The sequence below is a fragment of the Sminthopsis crassicaudata genome, chromosome 1 (assembly GCF_048593235.1).
Source record: "Sminthopsis crassicaudata isolate SCR6 chromosome 1, ASM4859323v1, whole genome shotgun sequence".
NCBI lineage: Eukaryota > Metazoa > Chordata > Mammalia > Dasyuromorphia > Dasyuridae > Sminthopsis > Sminthopsis crassicaudata.
In genome coordinates, this window is record NC_133617.1 from 668,424,473 (window position 1) to 668,452,464 (window position 27,992).

General features: G+C 47.6%; 1 protein-coding gene and 1 long non-coding RNA gene across 9 annotated transcripts; one reads left to right on the forward strand and one right to left on the reverse strand.

Moving 5' to 3' along the window:
* Positions 1-219: 219 nt before the first annotated feature.
* Positions 220-27,857, reverse strand: SLC26A6 (solute carrier family 26 member 6). 8 transcript variants are annotated; one of them, XM_074283201.1, is made up of 21 exons: positions 27,725-27,851; positions 12,139-12,314; positions 11,665-11,804; positions 11,352-11,462; positions 10,928-11,091; positions 10,498-10,662; positions 10,242-10,394; positions 9,683-9,765; positions 9,309-9,456; positions 9,058-9,171; positions 8,631-8,708; positions 8,367-8,462; positions 8,017-8,123; positions 7,752-7,821; positions 4,866-4,958; positions 4,621-4,725; positions 3,228-3,329; positions 1,151-1,312; positions 924-978; positions 662-798; positions 220-515 (listed from the first exon to the last, which is right to left on the reverse strand). In XM_074283201.1, exons 2-21 carry the CDS (start codon positions 12,276-12,278, stop codon positions 501-503), a joined length of 2,238 nt encoding a protein of 745 aa, XP_074139302.1. In that variant the 5' UTR covers positions 12,279-12,314; positions 27,725-27,851; the 3' UTR covers positions 220-500. The 8 variants fall into 8 exon arrangements, with proteins under 8 accessions (XP_074139302.1, XP_074139304.1, XP_074139303.1 ...); XM_074283203.1 differs by lacking the exon at positions 27,725-27,851 and adding an exon at positions 27,145-27,164; XM_074283202.1 differs by lacking the exon at positions 27,725-27,851 and adding an exon at positions 15,010-15,122.
* On the forward strand, positions 17,190-27,730 carry LOC141551502 (uncharacterized). The gene is made up of 3 exons (XR_012484885.1): positions 17,190-17,420; positions 18,711-18,775; positions 25,469-27,730. It is a non-coding gene; the product is annotated as an uncharacterized LOC141551502 (long non-coding RNA).
* Positions 27,858-27,992: the final 135 nt, after the last annotated feature.

Genomic DNA, 27,992 nt, shown 5'->3' on the forward strand with positions numbered 1-27,992 from the left:
TGAAAGAATATAAAATGAAGAGGCTGGTCTAGCTCTGGAGTCCTTTTCAGTTCTAAATCCTGTGATCCTTCACTAATCCAAGCCCCAGGCTTTCCAGACCAGCCCATGGCCTCTGGGCACGGGATAAACCCCTCAGATAATATGGAGCCTCTCCGATGTCCATCCCTCCTCACCTCCTGGGCTCCTCAGGACCCTGGAGCATGGACGGAACTAGGGCAAGACCAAAGACAAATCCTTTATTCTCACAAAGACATATAAAATCCATCCCCAGCCACTCAACAACAATGTGCAGTTGGGCTGGGCCAGAGTAAGGACAGTTCCAACGATCCCCATGTCTTGGCTCCACACCCCTACCTCAGAAGCTCTAGACTCATCCCAAGTGCTGAGGCTGGTTTTCCTCGAGGGATGGAAGAGAACATCTCTTTCCACAGAGCAGGTTCTGAGTCCTTCCTTACCCCCGACAAGGAGCATGTGGGTCACTCGGTGGCAGCAGGAGGGCGTCACATCCTAGTGGCCTGCAGGGTGTCCCGGGGAAGAGAGCTCAGCTGGGCCCAAAGCTCATCCCTGCTTCCCACAGCCTGCTCCCCACCCCAGGCCTCTCTCCCCCTCCTCCCAACAGGGCCTCAGGCTGTGGCCACACAGAGGGACCCAAGACACTCACCACAACCATGTTTGGGGATTGGAGTTTCGATTGCATAAGGGCAAAGGTGACTGCATCATGGATGGAAACGAAGAGGTGGCTCTTGGTGATTGAGTCTCCAAAGAAGTTCCCAGACTCAAACTGGGAGATCATAGTGCCTGGTGTGGGGAAGAGGGGAAATGGCATGGCCCCTAAGGGCAGACCAGCCCTGGCACCCCCCCCAGGGTCAACCCCCCCAACTCGACCAAACACCTCCCTCTCTCACCCTGTCCCTCATACGCACCATGACAGCCAGCCAAATACACATTCACCTCAATCTCTTGGAAATCACGGAAAATCTACAACAGAATCAGAGGCCCCATTCAAGAGAGAGCCCTCTTAAGTGCCTCACAAACAGCAGTGGTCCCCATTGTAGCTCCCATTCCCCCATCCCCCATCTCCTTAGGGTCTCCCTATCCAACCATCTCCCCACATCAACCAAGCCCCTCTCGGACCCCAAATTGGTCTCACATTCTTCAAAGTCTTGATGCACACAGTATCCACAAAATTGAAAGCTCCCAAATCCAAAATAAGGGTGTGGAAGGGCGGCTTGGGGAGGTCCAGCATCTCCAAGGTAAACGTGCCCTCTTGGTCTTTGGCCACAGCACCATCTGGCTGTTTGGCACTGCCATCCTGTAGAGCACCAGATCCCAAGCAGGGGGGCCAGAGGAGAAGGGCACATGTTAGTCAATCCCACACCCACACTCTGTGTTAAGGACCTAAAAGACGTGATTTCTCAAATCTCTTCCCAGGGAATCATGAAATCTTGAGAGCTAGAAGATGAGTGTCCTCTTTGCAACACACAAGCCTTAGCCTGAAGATCCCCAGGGAGGAAGGACCTGCTCACCCAAGGGCAGCTTATCTCCCTGGAGAAGTTTGTCCTTAGGCCAAGTTTCAATTTGATTCTCTAGAAATCCCACCCATTGTTCCTGCTCTCTCAGAGAACAAGGAGAACAGGTCTAATTTCTGTTGCAAATGACACTTCTTCTTCTTCAGTTCCTTCCAAAGAAAGACCTTTCTAGGACAGGGGTTCTTAATCTGGGCTTCAGGGGCTCCTAAGAAATCTATCAATAGATTCTAGAAGGGGGTCCATGAACTTGGATTGGAAAAAATTTACATCTTGATTTTCATTAATTTCTAACTGAAAGTTAACATTTATTTCAACTGTAAGGTATTTTTTCCCCTAATTATTCTAGCCACTTCTCAATAAGATAAAGATTATGAATAAACAATTCTCAAAATGAGAACAGTAAACTCTTAACAACTACATAAATGTTCCAAGTCACTAAAAGTAAGGGAAATGCACAAACATGTCTAAAATTTCATTTTATATTATGCAAAAAGAGAATAAAATGCATGGATACCAGTGTATTCCTGGCTAAGAAATCTGAAAATATGCTAAAATGACTAAAAACATCTAATCCCTTTGGCCAAGGGATTTCATCACTGATCTTCTAGAAGAAGAAAGACCCCATATACTCCAAAATATTAGTAGCAGCACTTTTTTTGATGGCAAAGAACTGGAAACAAAGTAGATGCCATTCAGCTGGGGGAACTAGCTAAACAAATTTGTGATACGTGAATATAATGGAATGTTCCTGGGCAGCAAGAAATGATAGATGGGATAACTACCAAGAAGGATGGAAAGAACTGAACTGATACAGTTGAACACCCCCAAAGTCTTTGTGGAGTTTGTTCATTAAAGTTTAAGCTGCCCTGAAACACTGTGGGCAATGACTATAACAATGCAAATAGAACCAGGGTTTAAAAAAAAAAGAAAATCAAAAGTGAATGTTGCCCAGCTAATACGGCGGATATGTTTTGCATGGCTTAACATGTATAATCTATATCATATTGTTTTCCCTCTCAATGGGTAGTGGAGGGATGGGAGGGCAGGAGAGAATTTGGAACTCAGTTTTTTAAAAGGAATGTTAAAATAGAAATTAAATTACTTAAAAAAAAAAACAAACAAAACCAGTAAATGTAACCAAATTATACAGAACAGGCCTGGTTGGAAAGAAGAGACATGAAAAGAAGGCACCCCACTTCCACTCTGCTGCTTGGGAAGGGAACCCCACAAGTGTCAGGCATTTCTGATGCATGGATCAACTATGCTAATTTTTTTGGTTTTCCTTTCTTTTTGTCCTTAATATGGGATGGCTCTTAGGAAATAGAAATGAAGATGGGCATGGAGCCCGGAAGGAATCATGGTGATATAAAAGAATGAAACACATCAGTAAAAACTCCTTTAAAAAATTATTTCATGTGGACGAGGGATGAAGATAGAAAACGTTCCTTGTCCTACCAGTTGCCCCACTGTAGACACTCTGGCTCATGAAGGTCCTTCCTAAAAGGGAGTGTCCCTAACCCAGGTCAGGAATGATCCCTTCCCTCACCGAGGGCCCGCTATGACCAGGCTCACACTGTGACTCCCACTGGCTTTACAGGCCATGGGGATGCCCACACCTCCTTGGCCTTTCCCTTAGTCCTTCCCCTCCCGCCAGCCCAGATTCATGGGCACACCCCTCTTCGGAGCCCTCCTCCAAACCTGGATGCCGGGCTCTCTGGCATTTTCCATTTCCATTTCCTCAATTTTAAGGTTGACTTCCCTAGCTTCTGAGGACTCTAAGGGCACTATTTGGACAGCAGTCTGTGGAGAGAGAGGACAGAAAACTCAGTGTCCTATCCGTTCTGTGACTTAGAAAAGCTATAGGAAACAGGCTTAGGGCAGGGAATCCCCAAGCCAGGAAGGCCTGGGTTCAGGTTCTGCCCTTGATCCTTGGCAGACTCTTCATCACTGTGTGCTCTCAGGCTCCCTGAGAGGGAAGAGCCTGCATCAGTACAAGTGGAGTCCTCCTTGGAATACAGAGAGGCCTGGAGAGACTTAAATCAACTGATGCTGAGTGAAATGAGCAGAACCAGAAGATCACTGTACACTTCAACAACAATACTGTATGAGGATGTATTCTGATGGAAGTGGAAATCTTCAACATAAAGAAGAGCTGATCCAATTCCAACTGATCAATGATGGACAGAGGTAGCTACACCCAGAGAAGAAACACTGGGAAGCGAATGTAAATTGTTAGCACTAATATCTGTCTGCCCAGGTTGCATGTACCTTCGGATTCTAATGTTTATTGTGCAACAAGAAAATGATATTCACACACATGTATTGTACCTAGACTATATTGTAACACATGTAAAATGTATGGGATTGCCTGTCATCGGGGGGAGGGAATAAAGGGAGGGGGAGATAATTTGGAAAAATGAATACAAGGGATAATATTATAAAAAATATATATATAATAAAAAATTATTAATTAAAAAAAAAAAAAAAAGTGGAGTCCTCCTTGGACTCACAAGGGAGTCAGAGGCCCAGCCCCATCCTCACAAGCCTCGCTAAGTGAGACATCAGGGCTGAGTGAGCAGGGAGCCAAGTCCAGCTGCACACTCCTCGAGCCCGGGTCACTCTGTACTGGGCAGTGAGGGTTCATGGTGAAGTCACTGTTTCAGAAGAACACCAGAGGGACGGGAGGGAGTCATGTGTGGGAATGGGACCCCAAGAAAGCGCCTGGAGGAGGATGTGCTCTCCAGGAGGCCTGAGCCGGTGCAGGCCAGAGGACAGAGCGAAAGGGGCCTGAACACCCCTAGCACAAGGAGGAGCTTCAGGAGGCTGAGAACCAAAGCCGTCATGACGTGCTCCAGGCAGGAGGTAGGAGAGCTTGGACGTGAGCTTCTGCCCCCAACCCTGGGCTCGCTCTATGACACCATGTGGTCAGATCAAAGGACCAAGGTTGGGGTCTGGAGGTCAGGTCCCAGGAAGGGTCAGCAAAGCAGAAACTAAAGGGGGGGATGTTCTGAGGTCAAAAGCCAAGGGGAGAAGAGCAAGGGATCAGAGGGACTGAGGGGGCAGGGGTGGGGAATCAGAGGGCAGGTCCTACTTTCTTCTGTTGGTTTTCTTCCTTCTGCAATTTCTTTGCCTTCCATTTTTGCTTCTTGATCAGTTTCTTCTTCTTAGACAAGAGGCGGTCAACATCCAGGCCGATCTGGAGGCCAAGGGAAGGATGGAAAGGAGTGTGTGGGCAGGGTGGGAGGGTGACAGTCCTGTCCCACGGGCCTCGACCTCATGCCCCGGGAGGTGTGGGGGTGCTATGTGGAGGTGGCCCCCACTCCTGCCCCAGCTCACCTTAGTCTTGAGGGCTTTCCTGTAGAACTCAGCGTTGGCAAAGTACAAGGTGGCTGAACAACTGAAAATCTTTATTCCTGGGACTTCCTTGGCCTGAAAGCCAAACAGAAAGGTGGCTGAGGGAGAGATGGCCCCAGAATCCTGTGCTCCCAGTTCTCTTCCCTCCTGTGCTCAGCCGCTCCCAGGGGGCTGGCTTGTCTGCTGCCAATCTCCCCCGCGGGCACCCCTCACCACCAGTCTGCACCCAAGAAACATATGAGCCAGAACCAGGGTGGAGCCTAAAACAGGATCATCTAGCCCAGCTGCCTTCACTGTGCAGACTGAGAAGAAAAGGTCCAAAGAGAAGAGCTGGCAACGAAGCCATAATTCGAACAAGTGGCCTCCTGAGGGCCCTCAGCCATCCTGTCAAGTTCTCTCAGCCTCTTCCTCCTCCTCACATCCAAGGGGCAATCAGACTTTTACAGTTATACCTTCTCAGGTGCTTCTAAATCCATGCCCTTGGGCCCTCCCACCCACACCCTGCTTGTTCTAATAGCCTCTAAGAGCCCTTCCCCCCCAGGCTCTCCCCTCTCTAAGCCACTCTTCCACAGTTTCTGGACTGTCTGAACCACACAGACTGCACTGCTCTGCAGCTCACTGGGACCTATGTTATAAACCACTAACTCTCAACACCAGCCTTCAAGGCCCTCAACAGCCAGACTCCCACCAGTCCTCCCAGCTTCCACATCTCCGCTAGGCCAGATCACGCTCCTCGACATTTAACCACACTCAGCTAAAATTCATTCCTTCTTCCTCCTGATGAATCCTTCTGTCTTTCAAGGGACCCTTCAACCCCACATCCCCGGTGAAATCTTCCCTGCTCCTCAGAGCCCACAATGACTCCCTTCCGAGCACCTCTGGGATCTGAACCTGGAGCTTCAGAGCTGGGTCTCTGTCTGAGTCCAGCCTGCCCGCCCCAGGAGACACTCACAGACAAGACCTACTTCTCTTCCATATCATTTTCATCACTGCCATCAGAGTGGATGTTCATACAGCGCTTACTCTGTGCTTACTTTGTGTACTGTGCTAAACACTTTATGATTTTGATCTCATTTGATCCACGAACAACCCTGGGAGGTAGATGATCTTAGTATTCCCATTTAAAGATGAGGAAACTGAGACAAACATCAATTCAGTGACTTTCCCAGGGTCACACAGCTAGGAAGCACCTGAGGTAAGGCTTGAACCCAGGACTACAGGCTCAGTGCTCTAACCACTGGACCACCAGCGGCTCAAGACTGGGTGCAGAAGTAGTACCAGTAAATGCTTGTTGAATGGGCAGTTGAGCGGGCAGCTGAATGGATTGGACAGATGGTGATGAGGAGATGGTAGGTGGGTGAGGAAATGGGTGAATAGAGAGGATGATCAATGCACAGATGAGCTAATGGATGGAGAGGTGAATGAACTTAGGAACGAGTCAGGGCTCAGAAGATAAACTGTGGAGGGGAAACCACCCCCCAAACAGACCCACGACTCCCTAAGCAGGGCTCCAGGAAGGCCAGATAATAGGTGTGCCCTCCTCACAGCTCAACTCTGGTTTCTCCATCTGAGGGTTCCAAGAGAAAGCTGTCCTTTCCACAGAAAGCAGCTAATTAACATCTCTCCTCCTCTCTCTCCCCTGCCCTTTTCCTACCTTTTCCCACCCTCCATTCTCATTGGTCTCTCCTCACAGGACCCCTGGGACTCCCTGCTCAGAATTTTGGTTGAAAGTGCTCTCTCATGAATGAATTGGGCATGCAATTAAAAAAGCTAGAAAAAGAATGGATTTAAAATCCCCAATTAAATACCATATTTGAAATTCTGAAAATAAAAGGGGAGAGTAATAAAACTGAAAAAAAAACTATTTTACTAACAAAACTAAGAGTTGGTTTTATGAAAACCAACAAAAGAGATAAATCTTTAGTTAATTTGATTAGAAAAAAGAAAGAAGAAAATAAAATTGCTAGTATCAAAAAATGAAAAGGGTGAACTTTCCATCATAGGGGAGGAAACTAGAGCAAGAATTAGGAGCTATTTTGCCCAACTGTATGCCAATAAATCTGATAATCTAAATGAAATGGGTGAATACTTACAAAAACATAAGATTGCCCAGATTGACAGAGCAGTAAATCAATCACTTAAATAATGCCATTTTAGAAAAATGATATTGAATAAGCTATTAATCAACTTCCTATGAAATTGCTCCCTCACCTTTTTAGACAGGAAGCTGGTCTTCCTTCCCAGCAGCTCCTGCTCAAAAATACTAGCCCTGACTCCTGACACTATGTGTCAAATCAGCCCATTCTGCATTTTTTTTCCTAGTCCCCATTGCTGGAGTCACTTCTGGAGTTCATACGAGGGACTATGGGCATATCCCAACTGTTCTGGGTCTGTTTTCTCATTGGCACAAACACTTGCCCTCCCTTTTTTACGGGATGCTGTAAGAAACTTTAAGGTGCTATTATTTATGGGGACTGTTATTTCTTTTGCTAATGCTGGTCACCTCCCCAACCATACTGTCCTCCTTGCCAATAGCTCTTCCATTTCTCCAAGCAACAGGGTTTGCAAAGAAGTTTTCTCAAAACAATTCCAAGAGGCACAGAGATATAGGTATAGATTAGCCCCATTTTGCAGAAAAGCAAACTCAAAAGATGGTAAAAACCTCACCCAAAGCAGCCTAGCGAGTAGGTGACGGAGCCAGGATTCCCGCCTGCCTCCTGCCTAGTCCCAGCCTCGTCTCCACATCTCACCACGCTTATCACACAAACCTCCCTCCCCTAGACTCCTGCCTCCTACTACTCATGGGCCCCCAGAAGATGCGGGTGTCCCCTGGCTCTGAGCCCACCCCTGTGGCCCTTCCCAGGTCACCTCCTTGTACTGAGTCACATCTCTGTAAATGTCCGTGTCTGGCACCTGCCCCAGGATAGAGTAATGAGGTCTGTGGGGGAGAGACGGAGAAGGAGAGATCAAGAAAGACATAGGCATCAGAGTCTGCAGGAGCTCCTCATTCTGCAGGCCCCCCCCCCCGCCACATACACACTCAGCTGGATCACCCTTAGCACTGGGCTCTCCTGGGGAGGGGGCACGGAGTGAGTAGGGGACACTGCCCGTCCTGCCCCTCACACACACTCACAGTTGAGTGCGGAAGATAACAGTGACCAGGGAAAAGGCCACAGCAACAGCCAGACCAATGTCCAGGTTCAACAGGATAGTGGCCACAAAGGTTACCAACCAGATCATCTGTGGGGAAGGAAGTGAGGAGGTCAGGAAGTCCCCCCCACGACCACACGACCTCTCTACATCCCCTCACCACATCCCCGCCTCATTCCCATTCTCTCCTGGCCATTCCTCCCCACTTCCAACCCTGATATCCAGCCTCCCTCTTTCCCCTCTCTCCTCCCCTTCTTCCCATCCCCCCCATTTTCTGGCTTGCCCTCATACCTTTTCCTCCCCATACCTCCCTCTCCTTCCCCCTCCCCTCACCAGGTCCACCCTATTGGCTTTCCACAGATAGCAGATATCAGAAAATTGGATGAACATGCCCTTGAGGTTGACAATGATGATAGCAGCCAGGACGGCCTGGGTGGGGAATGAGCAAAGGGGGAAGGGGACGAGGGGTTAGTCCAGGCAATTCAGACAGCCACACTAGTCCTAACCAAGCCCCTACAGGTCCCAAAACTGACTCCACCAACCCTGCATCTGACCCCCAAATCCCCTCTGTGAGGAGGGGATAGGAATAAGACTTACTTTGGGAAGGTTATAAAAAAACTCCCCCAACTTGACAATGACAACGAGGATGAGAAGGGAGGAGATGATCGCGGCAACCTGAGCACAGATGAGAAGGGTGGAGATGGGACCTCTAAAACCCTCATCATCACTTCTTCAACTGGCTAAGCCACTCTCCACTCTCCCCTTCGTGTCCCCCAAGTCCTTCTCATATCCATGGGTTCTCCCTTTTCTTCAACTTGCTTTTTTTCCCCCTTTTTTCCAAATTTCATTTTTTTCAAATTAACAATCATGTCTTTCCTCTTCCTCCAATGTCCTCATCCCCCCCAAAAAAACCCCCAAAACCACCTTCCTGACAAATGTGCACAGACAAGCCAAACAAACCCCCACCATGGACTATGCTCTCCATGCAACTCAGCCCACTCTGCCCAACACACTCCCCTCCTACCTGTGTGTTCCCCCCTGAGCCTTCTTGCACCAAGCTCCGGGACATGGAACTGCTTATGGGGAAACACTGAAAAAAGCTGCCAAAGAAATTACTGAGACCCAGGGCAATCAGTTCCTAGGGAGATTGGAGAGGTGGGGAGGAGGTTATTAGATTCAGTGGCAGTTCCAACTGGGAGCCCTCCACCCAGGGCCCCCTTCCATCTTCTGGGCTTCCCCAGCACCCAGAAGGGGCTCCCCAAGCCCCCGACGCACCTGGTTGTTGTCCACCGCGTAGCCGTGCTTCATTCCAAAGATCTTGCCAAGAGAGATGGCGATGGCGTAGCCCACCACGGCGATGGCGAACGCATTCCCCACAATCTTTTCAAAGAACTGGCGGTCGGGCACCCGGGGAGGCTCCAGCCTGGGAAAGGAAGCACAGGACCTCCATCCTCAGACCTTTTCTGTCCCAAACCACTGGACCCCCCCCCCAAACCAAACCAAGCCCAAGAGAGGGAGGGCCAAGGACAGGGAGTTTCACTCCAATACCAATCTGGGCGGGGGCACTGAGGAGGAAGAGTGGGGCAGGGCAGAGCCAGGACTAGTCCTGGGAAAGGGAAAGTCCACCCAGGGCCCTGCTAGTCCCTCACCTTGCAGGGATTTCACCCACGATGCCCACCCCAAAGTTGTCCTTCAGGCCGACTCCATAAGAGATGGCAGTGGCTCCGATGAGCTGGGAGGGAGGGAAGGAGCAGGAGGCAACGTCAGAGCTCACACCCAGAGCTGGAAGGACCTCAGCGCAGCCCTCTTGTTTACAGTTGAGCAACTGAGGCCCACTGAAGCTAAGGGACCGGCCCAGGGTCCCAGAAATAGTCAGCGGCAGAGGTGCGATTTGAACTCATGTCCTGAGTCCTGTGTGAGCAGTCTTCCTTCTTTTGTGGGAGGTCCTGGCTCTCCAAGGGTCAGAAGAAAACTCTTCCTCTTCGGCCAGAGTCCACTGGGTCAGCAGCCCTGCCTTGGTCTTTCCAGGCCTCCACCCCACCCCTCACAATATCCCCCCAAAAAGAGTGCTGGGCTGCTTCCATTTTACAGCAAGGAAGAGCAAGATGGCAGGAGGGGCCCAAGCTCCATCAGCAGATCCGTATGACTAGGACTCTGGGCCCCCAGCTCCTTACACACCCCAAGGGCCTCCCTTTCCCTCCCCTGTACCATGAAGAGTTCGGCCGGTATAGGTACGGGCAGCTTCCGGCCCAGTTTCTGGTTCAGCATCTTCATGGCAAAGAGTAGGACAGAAGCTATGAGGGCGGTGACTACGGTGCCCACTTTGCTTTTTGGCAACTTCCAGAGGATATCCAACACTATCTGTGGAACGCAGTGGGAGGTGAAGGGGCTTCCCTGCTCCCCGGCCCCCGGCCCCTCCCAAAACCTGTGCCCCAGGGCCTCCGGCTCCCTCCCAGTGACTCACATAGATCATGGACAGGGGTCCCGAGTAGTCCTGAGTATCCAGGCCAAACACATGCTTGAGCTGGGACACAAGCACCTGGAAGGAGGCGGCTGTGGTGTAGCCCCGCACCAGCGGCTCTGATAGGTAGGTCACCACGAAGCCAAACTGTAGGAGGCCCAGTCCAACCTAGATCCGGAGAGACAAGTGAGCAGGGGACCAAGGTATAGTGAAACAGATGGACCGCTGGTCAGAAGCAGGCGGTCAGGGGCACAGAGACCGCAGGCTCGCAGCCAACGAGCAAGGCACTGACCAAGAGGTGGGCAATCTTGGGCAGGACTGGGCAGAAAGAAGGGAAGGCCAGAGTTAGGCAAGGAAGTCAAGAAGGCCAGATTATGGGCACCCAGACAGTGGGCACCTGGACAGCGGGCAACCAAACAAACTTCCAGCTTACCTGGAAAACTCCCACCAGCAGGCTCAGGGCAGAGGCCACTTGCACCCGGGCATCATCTCTGGCCGTCACATTTATTGTGCTGTTCTCAGGGTCCAGGAAGGCACTATTGGGAGCCAGGGTCTCCGTCACACTGCCCACCATCACTGACACAACGGCAAAGGTCCCTGTGGACCAGAGACCACAGGGGAAGTCTCACTGCAGGAATCCCAGGGGCTGCCCTCGGCCCTCGGGAGACCTTTGGGCAGACAGGAGAGGCAGGGCTCTGGAAACCCACAGCTGGAGATGCCAGCAGAGGGACATAGGACATGAGAATCAGGGCGTGGGGGGCCTCTACAACAGGCCCTCAGGGCCAGGGAGGAGGAGGAGTTCATGCCTGATTAGAAGGAGAGGGATGGTCCAGTCAAGCTCTGGAGACCCCACTTACCCACAGAAATGTGCCGGGAGGTACCAAATAAAAAGTAGATAAAGATGGGGTAGAAAGAGGTATAGAGGCCAAAGACCGGGGGCAGCCCAGCTAGGAGGGCATAGGCCAGTCCTGGAGAAGGCAAGAAGGAGGCCACGTCAGTGCCATCCCCACCCCCCACAGCCATGGCCCGGGATGCTACGGGCACCGCCCTCCACCTGCACTTGCACCCCTGGGCCAGGCCCCCTTCAAACTGCCCGCCCTCCTCCTCGCTTCTGAGGCTCATAGCCCAGTGGGAACTGCGCTGCCAAGCTGTCTGCCCATCCCAACTCGCCCTGTGGCAGCTGCACGATGCCCACGCTGAGGCCAGACAGAAAGTCCCCTAGCAAAAACTCGCGCACTGGGTACTGGGGCAGCCAGCCGAGGATGGGCAGGAAGCGACGGAGGGTAGCCCAGGCTATGGCCCTTGAACACCTGTCAGGAAGAAGGGGTTTGGGGTGAAGACGGAGTCACTGCTTCTCCCTCCTCTCCCTGCCTGCTCTAGGTTTCCCTTAAGTAGAACAGACAGAAAAATTACCCCTTGGAGAGAGAGATCTTTGGAAAATCAAGGGGAGGTCAGAGGGACAAATAGATGAGGAATAAGGATAAAAGACAGATGGATCAATGGTCACTGCCAGAGAGGCAAAGAGCAAGAGGCCCAAAGAGAGGAACCCAGGGGAACAGCTGGCTCCCCTCAGTATGTTCAGGTGCTGGGCCGTGGGGGAAGCGCATGGTGCTGCTGACTCCCCCGCTCCCCGCACTCTCCAACCTAGGCCGGACACGCCATCGGGAAGGCTTCGGGCTTCGGCTCCTCTGCCCTGTCTGTTCCAGCTCCTGCTCATTCAGCACCCGCCTGTCCACATGATAGTCGTACTGCAGAGGACCCGGATCCAGCTCTGGCTTTTCCATCCGCAAGTCCTGAGAAGCCAATAAGGCCTGTGTGTCCTTAGGGGTCAAGAGTAAGAGGATGACATAATAATAAGAATAATACTTAGCATTTCTTAATAAAAAAAAATGATGGTAAATACAGGAAAGCATGAGAAAACTAATATGAATTTGCTGAAGTTAGTGCCAATCAGAGAATTGTGGGAATCCCCTTTTGGTCAGAGGCGCAGGTTCTTTATGAAAGAATTCATGAACCAGAAATATTAAATGGCAAAAATGGCAAGTTAGTTGGAGGAAGAGAATATTTAGTTTCTGTCTCTGGATCTCAGGCACCTACCACCAAAACAAGGGTGCCCTTCACAGAAGGGGGCAGATGAAAAATGCTGAATTTCTCTTGAGGGAGAGAAGTTAAGGATTCCATTCCCACTTTACAGAGGAGGAGACTGACTTTCCCAGTTATAGATCTAACACAAAAAGACTAAGAACTAGAATCTAGTTCTCTTGAATCCAAGGGTCTGGCAGCCAATGGAAGAGGAAGCCAGGTTTGCTAAGTCACTGACTTCTTTAGTGGCAAAGTCCTATTAGGGAAATGGAGGCTGGCACTGAGAAGAGAATGTCTTCCCAGCGGGCAGGGTTCTACTTTGGACATTCTGCAGAGTGAGTTCAGAAATTGCCCTTTAAAAAGGAATCTTGAGGCTCAGGTTTCAGGTTGAAAAGAAAACCAAAGTCCCCAGGCCTAGATGCTTTTCAATATCAGGCCCAGATCTCCAATTGGAATTTCCGAAAGGGTCTGGCATCCCCAAAAGATCAATGGGATGCTTTTTGACCAAGATTTCTAACTGAATAACGACACTTAACTTGTCTGGGGAGATAGGCTTTCCCAGGAGGGCCCGAGACTCCAAGATCAAAAGGGAACACAGTTTCAGAGTGATTACATTATCTTCTCCCGTCAAACTGATGCAAAGTGAAGGAAGCAGGACCAGGAGAGAAACACCCTCAACATAAAATGAAAGACAGCTGACAAAACCAAATTCAAGAGCACTGAACAGACCAAGGCCAGTCCCCAGAGACAAGCTTCAGGAAGGCACTTCAGCTCGCATCCCCTCATCCTTTCCCCCCACCCCTAGGACCCTGGGTTAGAGATAGAGAACACTAGGTGGGATGTCACACTTTGGTGATGTGTCGGTTTGTCTGTGTGTCTGTTTTACTTTTTTGTTATAAGGAAGGGTGAACCATAGGATGGAAAATATAGGGGATGTTAATAACAAAAGATATCAGTCAAATCTATCTTAAAGGAACTCACTTTAAAACTGATAAAGTCCTTTATCCCCACCAAGTTAGTTGGAGGAAGAGAATATTTAGTTTCTGTCTCTGGATCTCAGGTATCTACCACCAAAACAAGGGTGCCCTTCATAGAAGGAGGCAGATTAAAAATGCTGAATTTCTCTTGAGGGAGAGAAGTTAAGGATTCCATTCCCACTTTACAGAGGAGGAGACTGACTTTCCCAGTTATAGATCTAACACAAAAAGACTAAGAACTAGCTAGTTCTCTTGAATCCAAGGGTCTGGGCAGCCAATGGGACAGAGCCAAGAGTCACGAAGACCTGATTCAATCGGCCCCCAGACCCTCGCTACTCAGCGTGTAACCCCGGACAAGTCACTTAATTTCTGCTACCTCCATTCTCTCATTTGTTTTTGTTTTTAAAGGAAAAATAATCACAGTTGCCTCAAAAGGAACTTGTGAGGAGACAGGGCTCTCTGTAAGCCACTGAGGTTTCATAAAAATGCCACTTATCATTCTTCTTATTATTATTCCATCAGCTTAGTCTTAGGCAATCACAAGAGAGCATGGAGACTGGGGGAAAGGAAGGGACAAACTGCTCCGTCAGCAAAACCAATGAGCCCTTGCCCCTTTACCCTTCACCAAATGCTGAATGGCACCAGAGACCACCTCTCCTGCAGAGCCCTAGAAACACAATCGCTGCCTCAGACCCAGGCCCTGTCAGGCAGAACCCCGGCTGACCCCATCGGGGGAACCTCCAGACTTCCTTCTTCCCCTCCCTACCCCTTTTCCTTAACTTAGCTAAGTAAGCCATGGACTTTGGCTGTGATGGAGCTTCCTCGGGAACAAAGTCCTCCAAAAACAGGAGGATGAACTGCTTCTCTGAACCTCTGCCCCACACCTGACAACAGCTCCTTTCCCACTTTATCCAGGGAAAGCTGCCTCCAGCTCCTCCTTATCAGTCCCTTTCCATGGTCTTCTGCCTAATGATCCCATCTCTGAAATCCAAATACCAACCAGGCCCTCTCCTCAGCCATGTCCCTCTGCTCCCAGGTCCGACTCTGTGCCCACACTGCTCTGCCTTGGGCCAGTTCCCCAAGCCTAGACACAGACCCCACAGGGGCTCCATCCCATCTTCAATCCAAGTATGGGAGTTGGGGGGAACAGGCCCACAGGCAGAACCTAGGCCACAAGAAGCCAGCAACTCTTCTGTGTCCAGCCCCATAAAGGGCACAAGTACCCAGAAAGGAAGAACTGATCTAGCTGACAGATCTGTCACTCCAGACACTCTCCTACCCATACCCCAAGAAGTGAGACAAAGAATCCCAAGAACATCATCTCCGTGTCCCCTGAACCTAAGTCCAGCCGGCTCTAATAATGCTAGGGGGACATGGAAGAAGAGCAGGAATGCCAAGTCCACATGAACGGGAACCCAGACAGAGCAAGGCCCCCTGGAGTAGAGGCTGATCTCACCTTAGAAGGGAGGTCCCACAGGATAGGTCCAGGCCCAGGCTGAGTTCAGACCCCTGAGCACCAGGCACACACACAGAACTTAAAGTCTCTGTGATCACTACTGAGTGAAGAGGAAGATCCCAGGAGAGATCTTTGAATCCTAGGTCCCAACCCTGCCAGGTGAGTCATTCTTATTCTTAAAGGGCCCCAGCTACTCACAGCCCCAGGCCCCTTGATCCATGTCTCAATTAAAAAGATTTAAACAGAGAGAATCTTCTTTCTCTTACCCCTTCCCCAGGTTAACAAATCCTTGGGACCAAATAGCCACTGAATTTTTCTATAGAAGGGGGATTATTCTGATCCAACCATTTTGGACACAATATAGAGCTATGCCCAAAGGGCCAAAGACCCAAATTATGCATCTCCTTTGATCCAGCAATGTTTCTATTGGGTCTGTATCCCAAAGAGATCATAAAAAAGGGAACGGATCCCATTTATGCAAAAATGTTTGTGGCAGCCCTTTTTGTAGTAGCTAGAAACTGGAAACTGAATGAGCGCCCATCAGTTGGAGAATGGCTGAATGAGTTATGGTATATGAATGTTATGGAATATTACTATTCTATAACAAATGACCAGCAGGATGATTTTGGAAAGACCTGGAGAGACTTACATCAACTGATGCTGAGTGAAATGAGCAGGACCAGGAGATCATTGTGCACAGCAACAAGAAAATTATGTGATGATCAACTCTTTTCAACAATGAGATGATTGAAGCCAACTCCAATAGATTTATGATGGAGAAAGCCATCTACACCCAGAGAGAGGACTGTGGGGACTGAGTGTGGATCACAGCACAGCATTTTCATCTTTTTTGTTGTTTGCTTGCTTGTTTCCTTTTTCATTTTTTTCCTTTTTGATCTGATTTTTCTTGTGCAGCAAGAAATATGTTTAGAAGAATTGCATGTGTTTAGGGGATGGGGGAAAAGAAGGAGAAAAATATAAAATACAAGATTTTGCAAGGTTGAATGTTGAAATCTAGTTTTGCATTTATTTTGAAAATAAAAAGCTATTATTTTTTAAAAAAGAAAAAAAAAAAAGGATTATTGCCATTATTTCTTCATCTTGCCTAAAGTAATGCATTAACCTCCTAGCTGATGCTCCCATCTGGAATCTTCCCACCTCCAATCCATCCTGAATGGCCAGCCAAAGCCACCTTCCTGACCTCTTCACTTCCATATTCAATTACTTTCAATGGTGCCCTTCTACTTACAGGATAGAACCTCAGTCAGGCTGTCAAGGCCTCATAAAGATACCAAATGATCTCTCCATCTTTACTTCACACTATTTCTATCATGCTTTCTATGCAAACAGGTCTCCCCATTCTCACAAACACCACTCCCTAACCTGGAATATCCTGGTCACCCAAGTCACCCATGATCCATGCACTCAAGCATCAAGGAGAGTCTGAATACTCAGTTTTCCCCAACTCCACTCCACGCCACGACAGGGGAAGGGGAATTGTGTCCCCTCCCAGGGAGCTTACCATATCTAAAGCAAGGAAGAAGGGAAAGGCAGCCATGGCAACACCTGGAGTTGCCATCTGGTCTTTCCTACTGGGAAATTTTGGGGAGAAAGTAGAACAAGAGCAAATGAAACTCTTCCTACACAAAAAAAAATTTAGGGGAGGGGAGGATTTAGAATGAGGGAATCTAGGTTTCTCTGGAGGTGATTTCCTTAAAGTTAAGAGCTGGGAAGGGCACCTGGCCCTCAATTCCCTATCAGAGACAGTCAGAACCTGCCACGTCCCAACTATTAAGATCTTTATTAGCCACAATCACTCCCTATCTTATAATCAGTCATCTGAGATTGTAGAGAACTCAAGAATGGGAAAGGAAACATCTTTTCCAGCTAAGTGACTCACAGGCCAGGTGTAGCTGGGGGGTGGCGGGGGGGGGGGGGGGGGGGGGGGGGGGGGGGGGGGGGGGGGAGGAGGGTTTACAAGTAGAGAGGAGCCTGGGTTCTAAACTTTAGTGCTTCCCACTAACACTCCTCTGGCCTAATTATGAATCTTTAGGGGTCAAAGGGACAGAGCCCCACCCCAGATCCATCTCCACCCCCACCCCCACTGAAACAGCTCAGTCACCTTTCCCAGCTCAAAAGGGGAGATGGAAGAAGGGGTTGAGGTGAGGGGGCGGGGACAGGATGGAGCCTTCCTTTTGTCTTCAGCCTCTCTGTCACTGGCCTCTCCCCCACACTGGTTTTCCCCACAGTCAGCCTCTTCAGATCTCCTACTTCCTTCAGTCATCCTAGCTCCAGCTGCTAATGGGGGACAAACTAAAATTTCAATTCAACAAAAACGGATTACAAGCCACATAGTAACATCCTCTGTGCACTGCCTGGGTGATGTGAAAGACAAGGGACCCTGCCCCCAGGTAAGCACATCCTACTCTAGAAGGGAGACTTGTTTCACCTGTCCAAAGGTGAGGATAATAGTACTTAAGAGGCAATGACTGGGGTGATGGAAGAAGTGGAAGGACTAAGGGCTCTCCGAAGGAAGAGGACACACTTTTTTTTTTTAAGCATATACTTTTAATAATAAAGTTCATCTGGAAGAAGAAAAGGTCAAGAATTTCAAGGGAATTAAAGAAAAAAAAGGAAATGAAGGTGGCCTAGCTATGCCAGATCTAAAACTATATTATAAAGCATTAGTCATCAAAATCATTTGGTACTAAGAAATAGGATAGTTGATCAGTAGAACAGGTTAGGTTCACAGGATAGTCAATAACTATAGCAATCTAGTGTTTCACAAACCCAAAGACCCCAGCTTTTGGGATAAGAATTCATTATTTGACAAAAACTGCTAGGAAAATTGGAAACTAGTATGGAAGAAACAAGGCATAGACCCATACCTAACATCATATACCAAGATAAGGTTGAAATGGGTTCATGATTTATACATAAAGAGTGATATGATAAGCAAATTAGAAGAAAGGATAATTTACCTCTCAGATCTGTGGAGAAGGAAGGAATTTGTGGCCAAAGAAGAACTAAAATACGTTATGGAATACAAAATGGATAATTTTGATGATACTAAGTTTAAAAGTTTTTGTACAAGCAAAACCAATGCAGACGAGATTAGAAGGAAAGCAATAAGATAGGAAAAAGTTTTTACATTCAAGCCTTATTTCTAAAATATATAGAGAAATTTATAAGAATTCAAGTCATTCTCTAATTGATAAATGGTCAAAGGATATGAACAGATAATTTGCAAATGAAGAAATTGAAACTATTTCCACTCATATGAAAGAGTGTTTCAAATCACTATTGATCAGAAAAATTCAAATTAAGACAACTCTAAGATACCATACACACTTGTCAAATTGACCAAGATGACAGGAAAAGATAATGACAAATGCTGGAGGGTATATTGGAAAACCGGGACACTAACACATTGTTAGTAGAGTTGTGAACTGATCCAACTATTCTGGAGAGCAATATGGAATTATGCCCAAAGGGCATCAAACTATATCCAACAGTGTCTCTCCTGGGCCTCTATCCCAAAGAGATCATGAAAAAGGGAGAAGGACTCACATGTGCAAAAATGTTTCTGACAGCCCTTTTTATAGTGGCCAGAAACTGGAAACTGAGTGGATGTCCATCAATTGGAGAATGGTTGAATAAATTGTGGTATATGAATGTTATGGAATATTATTGTTCTGTAGGAAATGACCAACAGGATGATTTCAGAAAGGCTTGGAGAGACTTACATGAACTGATACTGAGTGAAGTAAGTAGAACCAAGAGAACATTGTACACAGCAACAAGATTATACAATGATCTATTCTGATGGATTTGATTCTTTTGAACAAGATAATTTTTGTCAATTCCAATGATCTTGTGATGAAGAGAGCTATCTGAACCCAGAGAGAGGACTCTGGGAACTGAATATGGATCACAACATAGCATTCTCATTCTTTGTCTTGTATGTTTGCATTTTGTTTTCTTTCTCATTTTTTCTTTTTATCTGATTTTTGTTGTGCAACATGATAATTATGAAAATATGTATAGAAACTTAACATATTCAACATGTATTGTTGAATACCATCTGGGGGAAGGGGTGGGGGGAAGGAGAGAAAAAGTTGAAACAAAAGGTTTTACAATTAACAATGCTGGAAAATTACCTATGCATAAAATTTTTGTAAAAATTAATTAACTTAATTTATTAATTTAAAAAGGTTTTGCAATTGTCAATGCTGAAAAATTACCTATGCATGATTTTTTTGTCAAAAAATTAATTAATTTTTTAAAAAAGAAAATATGTATAGAAGAAATGTACATGTTTAATACATATTAAATTCTAGCTGTCTAGGGATAGGGATGGGAGAAAAGGAGGGAAAAATTTGGAGCACAAGGTTTTGTAAGGGTGAATGTCGAAAATTATAAAAAAGGAAAAAAAGAATAAAGTATAAAGTTTAATCTGCATGGTTAACATTTTTTCTCTATCACTTTCTTAAATCTAGAAAAAAGGGGAGATATGTATCTATAAGGTGTTTCACAACTCTGGGTTGACATTTCATGTCAAAAGAAAAAGTTCAAATCAGCCTACCAAGAGGCTAAACGATGTTACTTATTTGAGAAGTTGAGTAACCAGGACAAGATGTCAGATGTCAGATGATATGGGGAAAAAATGGGTTAACTTTGGCATCTCAGGAGTTGTTCCAGAGAGGATCTTTTCTTTATAATCTCATCAGAATATCCTGATGCGGCAAAAGATCTTTAGGACAAGGAACTCACTTTACTCTTAAATAAAACATAGACAGAAGGTCTGTCTCTATACAATCCTATAGTTATTTCTCTGAGTTTATTTTTTTCCCTCTAAGTTTATTTTTATTTTATAATTTTTGGAGAAAAGATGTTTCTTGGGGCAGCTAGACGGTGCAGTGGATAGAAAATCAGCCCTGAAGTCAGAAGGACCTGAGTTCAAATCTGGACTCAGGCACTTGACACTTCCACATCTGTGTGACCCTGGGCAAGTCACTTAACCCAACTGCCTAAAAAAAAAAAAAAAAAAGTTTCTTCCAACCTCAACCATGCACAGATTTGCTCTATTTCCTCTACAACTTAGAATCATGATAATTGTATTCAAGGACCTGAAAACCACTTGTATATAAAATGAATCATACTTGTTCTATTTATCTGCTTGCCCAGCAGGTAGAAGTAGGCATGGTGTTCCCCAAAGGAAACTGCATATCTTTTGATCTAGCAGCATCTCTACTGGATCTGTATCCCAAAGAGATCATAAAAAAAGGAGGAGCAAAAATGTTTGTGGCAGCCCTTTTCTGGAAACTGAGTACATGCCCGTTGGTGGGAGAATGACTGAATAAGTAATGGAATACTCTTCTTCTATAAGAAATGACTAGCAGGTTGATTTCAGAAAGGGCTAAAGAAACTTACATGAACTGATGCTGAGTGAAGTGAGCAGAACCAGCGAAACATTGTACATGGCAACAAGATCAACTCTGGTCAACAATGAAGTGATTCAGGCCAATTCCAATGGTCATGTGATGGAGAGAGCCATCTACACCCAGAGAGAGAACTCTGGGGACTCAGTGCAGATCACAATATAAAATTTTCACCTTTTTTGTTATTGTTTGCTTGCTTTTTTTTTCTCATTTTTTTTTCCTTTTTCAGCTGATTTTTCTTGTGCAGCATGATAATTGTGGAAATATGTATAGAAGAATTGCACATGTTTAATATATATTGATTACTTGCAGTCTAGGGAAGGAGAGTAAGGGGAAGGAGGGAAGAAAAACTAGGAACACAAGGTTTTGCAGGCTGAATATGAAAAAAACTTATCTTTGCATGTACTTTGAAAATAAAAAGCTAATTAAAAAAAACTAGGCATAGTGGGTACAAGTGACAAAAAGGCAGACATCAGTTTAGGCAAAGCCATTTCAAAAGTAGATCTATATAAAAGCACCTTGGATGACTATGAATTATACACCATTGGCAAGATTCCTGTCCAAGTATAGAAACAGCTTCCACCTCAGAGATTTTTTGAATGCTAAACTACCGAGGTAGGCAGACAAGAGAAAAGTAGATTGAGGATAGGCTGGGAGAGGGGGCAGGTAGATGGCAGCTAGGTGGTGCAGTGGATAGAGCACCAGCCTTGAATTCAGGAGGACCGGAGTTCAGATCTGGTCTCACTTTACACTTCCTAGCTGTGTGACCCTGGGCAAGTCACTTAACCCCAGCTTCAGGGAAAAAAGAAAAAAAAAGAGGATAGGCTGGGAGTGGATGGCAGATAGAGCATCATTAAATGCTTACTAACTAAAGTCCCAAGTCCTAGGATAAAAATACTGGATAAAAATACCTGCAAGCAAGAAAGTCCCTGCCCTCAAGGAGTTTAAATTCTTTTTTTTTTTTTTTTTTGGATATTTATTCTTTTTTTTTTTTTTTTTTACAAAAATTTTATGCATAGGTAATTTTTCACCATTGACAATTGCAAAACCTTTTGTCCCAACTTTTCCCTTCCTTCCCCTCCCACCCCTTCCCCCTGATGGCAGGCTGACCAATACATGTTAAATATGTTAAAGTATGAGTTAAATACAATATATGCATACATGTCTAAACAGTTATTTTGCTGTACAAAAAGAATCAGACTTTGAAACAATGTACAATTAGCTTGTGAAAGAAATCAAAAATTCAGGGGGCAAAAATAGAGGGATTGGGAATTCTATGTAGTGGTTCATAGTCATCTCCCAGAGTTCTTTCACTGGGTGTAGCTGGTTCAGTTCATTACTGCTCTATTAGAACTGATTTGGTTCATCTCATTGTTGGAGAGAGCCACGTCCATCAGATTTGATCATCATATAGTACTGTTGTTAAAGTATACAATGATCTACTGGTCCTGCTCATTTTACTCAGCATCAGTTCATGTAAGTCTCAAGGAGTTTAAATTCTAACATAAATGGAAGCTGGAAACTTGGGAAAGGGAAGAAAGGCAAACATGTGAAAGCCTGTTTTAGGATAAAGATGGGGCAAAAAAAATCTATAAGAATCAAGGCTGAACAGAGACTTTAAGACAAAGAACAGGTCAAGAAGTTGCTTGGAAACCTAAGATAAGGACTTTGCAATTTCTCCTAAAAGCTTCAAATACTACAACATGATTGGAAAGAACAGGTAGGAAGCCCGGTTAAGAAACTATTACTATACTCCAGATTTGGGGAAGGGAATGAGGGCCCAAACTAGTAGAGGAGCAATCTGTGTATAGAATGGGATGGACATAAGAGATACTAGATGATCCCATCCACTGATAAGGAAGAAGACAAAGAAGTTTCTAACCTAGGTAGTGTCATGAAAACAGGAAGGTTTCCAAGGAAAGCTGGGTTAGGTGGGGAAAGAAAATGAGCTGTTTTGGATGTGTTGAATTGGAGATGTCAGAGGTATATCAAGAGGGAGATAGATTTTGAAACTGGTTATATAAAGCTAGAATTGTAAAGTTCCTGGTACAGTGAATAGATGGTTCAATTCTGACCTCAGGTACTTCCTAGCTGTGTGACCCTGAGCAAGTCACTTGACCCTGTTTATCTTAAGTTTCTTCACCTGTAAAAATGACCTGGAAAAGGAAATGGCAAAGCACTGCAGTACCTTTGCCACTAACTCCCAAATGGGGTCGTGGAGAGTTGGACACAACTGAAAGATGACTCAACAACAATCTGAAGTATAACCTAGGCTCAGGCTTTCTTTCCAACCCTCTCACACTGGACCCGACTCTTCAACCCAGTGACAGGGAATCATTTCTTCTTTATCCTGCATATAGCTTGTTTATAGATATCTGTTAGCTTGCAGCTCCCCCATTAGATCATAGGCTCCTTGAAGACAGGACTGTCTGCTGCCTCCAGCACTTCCCATGATGCATTTCACACAATAAGCTCTTAATAAATGTTTATTAGCTGACTGGACTACAGTTAACAAATGACTAGATACAAAGAGACAGGCGTCATGGGCACTGACAACTTGAACCCATGGGGGCTGCTGGGATCACCAAGTGGGGAAGCACAGAAAAAGCAGAAGGGACAGTCCGAAGGACACCTCTGCTCAGGAGGGAGGAGATGGAGACTGAAAAGGGATGGTCTGCCAGAAAGGGGGCAACCAAGAGAGAGCAGCCTTAAAGCCACCCGTTTGGGAGGAGTAACGAAAGGGAAGTGGCCCCTTACACCAAGGTCAGGTCAAAATGGGTTCATGACCTAGGAATAAAGAATGAGGTTATAAATAAATTAGAGGAACATAAGATAGTTTAACTCTCTGACTTGTGGAAGAAGAATGAATTTATGTCCAAAGAAGAACTAGAGATCATTATTGATCACAAAGTAGAAAACTTTGATTATATCAAATTGAAAAGGGTTTGTACAAACAAAACTAATGCAGATAAGATTAGAAGGGAAACAATAAACTGGGAAAACATTTTTACAGTCAAAGGTTCTGATAAAGGCCTCATTTCCAAAATATACAGAGAATTGGCTCTAATTTCTAAGAAATCAAACCATTCTCCAATTGATAAATAGTCAAAGGATATGAACGGACAATTCTCAGATGAAGAAATTTTAACGATTTCTAGTCATATGAAAGAGTGTTCCAAATCATTATTAATCAGAGAAATGTAAATTAAGACAACTCTGAGATACCACTACACACCTGGCAGACTGGCTAAGATGACAGGAACAAATAATGATGAATGTTGGAGGGGATGTGGGAAAACTGGGACACTGATTCATTGTTGGTGGAGTTGTGAAAGAATCCAGCCATTCTGGAGAGCAATCTGGAATTATGCCCAAAAAGTTATCAAACTGTGCATACCTTTTGACCCAGCAGTGTTACTACTGCTATCAAAGGCTGTTGAGATCAGGCAATTAAAAAATCACTGCTAATTTTGGAAGGAAAATTTCATGGAAGAAATCCTGTCTGAGCGGGACATTAAGGACAAGCAGGAGTTCAGGGAGCACTCCAGGCTAGGAGAATGACATGAACAAAGGCATAAAGGCTGGCAAATCTAGGATGTAACAGAGAACTCCAACTGGTCTGAGGGTAAATATGTGCCAGGAATGGTGAAATAAATGTCTTTGAACCAGTGAATGATGAGGAAGATGCCTCTAGCAGCTCTGCACAAAAGGGAAGAGGGAAAGAAGATGGAGAGATCAAGTAGGAGCCACTTCCTTCTCCAGCTCATTTTGCAGATGAGGGGACTGAGGCGAACAAGGTTGAGTGACTTGTCCAGGGTCACACAGCTAGTATCTGAGGCTGGATTTGAACTCCGGTATCCAGTGCTCTGCTGAGATTAAAACATTACTCTCCAGTTGCCTGTCCCTAACCTTTCATTCTCAAAATAAAAATGACTGGCAACTGACATTTATATAGCACTTTAAAGTCTGCAATGTGACTTATCCACCTTATTTCATTTGAATCTCAATAACTCAGAAACATTACTCATTTTACAGAGAGTAAGTGTGAGAGGCAGGATCTGAATCCAAGGTCAGCATTTTTTCATCAGTTCAAATTCTTACCCGTTCCTAAGTCCCCCTTCTCCTTTACTCAGCCCTCTGTGACTCCATGCTATACAAAACCTGCCTTCACCTAGAGCTTTCTCTGACGCCCCTTCTATCTTCTTGTGGCCGTGGAAACTTGGTTTTATCTGGAAGAGTCTCATCCCTCACCATCTTCTCTATTACCAGTCACTACTCCTGCCATGGCCTTCAATACTGGCAGCCAAGAAAAGCGGGCCTCCTGCCCACCCCCTAGTGCAGCCCTCGCCACTCCCACTCGCAGACTGATCCTGGGCTGCCATTACTGGGGAACTTGTCGCCTCCCTTTCAGACCACTTCCTCCCATCCCTGACACCGCCACTTATTGAACTCCAGCTCATTTCCCCACTGTCCTCAAGTAATCTTGGGCTGTTGGTCCACAGACTTCCTCTTCTCCTGCCTGTTTCTTGGGAGATTTTAATGCCTGCTTTGACGACCTCCTGACTCCCTACACTCTGCCCCCACAGCTCCTCTCACCCCTGCTCCATGTAAGCCAACAGAGATGGCCCCATTTCAGATCGCACCAAGGCCATAAAAATCTTCCACAGGGAAACTCTCTAATCAAAACTTCCACCTTTCCACTCTTCCTGTTGCCTCACCTCTCCTAAAACCTGCAGCCCCTCATTTCTCCCCGTTCTCCGGGCCCAGCGCTCCTGTCCGACCCCCCTCCTCCCCTGAGGTTTGGGCCCATTAGGAATAGCCGTTTCCACAGGACGCTGGACCCCTGCCGGATGCCTCTGGTCTCCTGCCTCTAACTAATCCTTAATCCGGAGCTACTACCACCATCTGTTCTATTAAGCTTTGCAAACCAGGTCTACCACAACCTCCTTATCTAATCAGAAGCAGGTCCCACTGCTGCGTGCCAATTTTTTTATTCTTCTCCAATTGATCTTTTACAGCCCCATCCAGCATGTGTCCTTTGCTCCTAGATCCTCTCCCATCTCCAGATCCTGGCGATACAGCTCTCTTCTGGCCGCCTCTTCCCACCGCTCCCCAGTCTCCTTTGCTGAATAATCATCCAGGTCACGTCCCTATAGTGGGGACCCTAAAATTCTTCCCAGAAGGTCCTATTCCGAACCTTCTCTCAAGATCCTTCCTCAAGCTTCTCTCAAGAATCCTCTCAAGATTCAAATGAAAGTAGATGCTCGCAGTCTTATTTTGAGTGGGAAAGCCACAAATTAACATTGTGCTTGATGCCTCGGCCATAAGCCGCCCCTCCCCCATCGCGGTGGAGAACTTTGCCCCCTTTTCTCCCCATCCCCCTCTTCTCTCCCATTCCGCATCTTTAAAACAAGAGATTCGCCCTTGGGTGCACAGGCTCTAGACCAAACAAATGGGGTCTGAACGCTGCCTCAGGCAACTCCCTTTTATGAGGTTTGGGTTTAGTCCAGCTCAGCCATCAGCTGGGCAATCGTCTAACCTCTGCCTGCCTCAGTTTCCCCTAAAAGCACCTGACTCGCAGATTGTGAGGACCCTATGCCCCCGCACGGAAGGCGCTTAACGAGCGCTTCCTTCCTAAGACATCCCTTGGCGTGTTCATGTAACAAGCTCCCTCCGGTTCGGAGTGAGCCATCCGGGTTCTCACAGAGGCCGATGCATGGGGCGCAGCACTTGCCGCGCTCGCCGGGCTGGCCCGCCGCGCTCCGAGGCTGCACCGCAGCCCTTTCCCTCTCTCTCCCTCCCTGCATTTACACCTCACCCGGCTCCCTCGGTCCCTCAGAGAAAAGCAGCTTTCCCGCGGCCGCCGCCCCTCAGCGAGCCCCTCACTCCCAGAGGCGCCCGGGCCTGGGGCACGCGGCCTGGCCCCGGCCTCGGCGTTCTCTGCTCGGGATTCCCCCCCATCGGTGGCCGCGCGCACCCCCTCCCCGGGCGGGTTTCTGTCTGCGGTTCTGCTCCCGGGCTCCGGGGCCTCGTCCGCAGCTCCCTCCCCAGCTCTCTCCCGTTCCAGGGCCAGCGGCGGAGGGACCGGCGGCTCCGCGCGAAGCCGAGGGGGCCTAGCGGCTCACGGCCGGCACACACCGCGAGGAAGGAGGAACAGCTGCGCGCTCAAGGCGGTCAGTGACGGACCCAAGGGGAGGCGGGCCGAGACGAGCCCGGCGACGGTCCGAGCGAACCCCGGACCAGGAATTCTTTATTACCATCGGCCTCAGCCGGGGACAGCCCCTGGGGGCAGCCCCTCACAGGGCAGACCCGCTTCCTCCCCGACCCCGTCCTCCACGGCGGGCCCATCCCCCCACAGGCCCCTGAAGTGAGTGCGAGCCAACTAGACTGGGAGGGGGCCGGCCGGGCCAGGTGCTCGCTTTCCCTCTCGGAGCCTCGGGGCCGGGATGCACTGGGAGAGCCTGCACGTCTTCCACAGTCTGAGGGGCAAAGCTTATTCCCGCCGCTGGGAGTCGCTCAGGCTTCAAGTGCTCGTTCCTCCACGTGGGGCGCCAGCTACGGAAGAAGGGCTGGGGGTAGGAGGGCGACTCCGAGGTGGGGGAGCCCACGCTCCCCCGGGGCTCCCCAGCCCGTTCTCCTGTCCTGTTCTCTGCATCCTGCAACAAGCTTCCCTCACCGAAGATAATGCACGCACCTCAAGACCTGCGCTCCTCACCGGCCTCCCACAGGAGACTCCCCTAGATCCGGGCCACAGGCTTAGGGGAAGGGAGAAGGGACCTCGGGAACGATTGGGGGGAGGAGTTAGAGAAAGTCCAGAAAAAAAAAACCATACGGGGGTCAAAGGTCAGCCTTAAGGTCAAAGGTCAGGATGGGACCCCCCCCCCCCCGAGTGTCCCCGAAGCTGACTGGGGACAAGAAGTTAAAATAGGAATCCGCGGAAGTAGGCTAGTATCAAAGGGAAGGGCATGGTCTCGGATTAGGATTGGGAGTCAAAGGCATTAGTTGGGTTATCAGGGTTGGAAATCAGAAATCAAAGACCCAAAGTGTTAGGTGGCGGTCAGTTGGGCTCAGCGGTCCGATAATCAGTTTAGGGAAATGAGTAGGAAGCCACTCTCGGGCGACCCAGGTCGGGTGTCTGATCACAAGTCGGCTCGGGGATCAAAGTTCAAGTTTAAGGTGACCCTGTCTCGAGGGTCAAAAGTCCCGTCACATTGGAGTCGGAAACCAAAAGATGAGTCCCATCGGACCCGCGGGGGATGAGTTACACCACTCACCCGGGCGGCTCCTGGGGCACCATGGCTAGGGTGGGGTCCGAGTCTAAGGTCCAGCTTTACTTCCCCCTGCACGGCCCGGCTTTCTTTCACTGGGGCTCCTCGAGGGCCCCGGGCAGGGGGGGGAAGGGAAGGAGGAAAGGGGGCGGGACCGATGGTGTGCCGTGCGCGCTCCCAACGGCCAATCGGCGTGCCATATAGTAGAACACTTACCAATCAGAATTCAGATGTGGGGCGGGTCTCATGACGCAAGAGAAGGTGTGGCCTACCA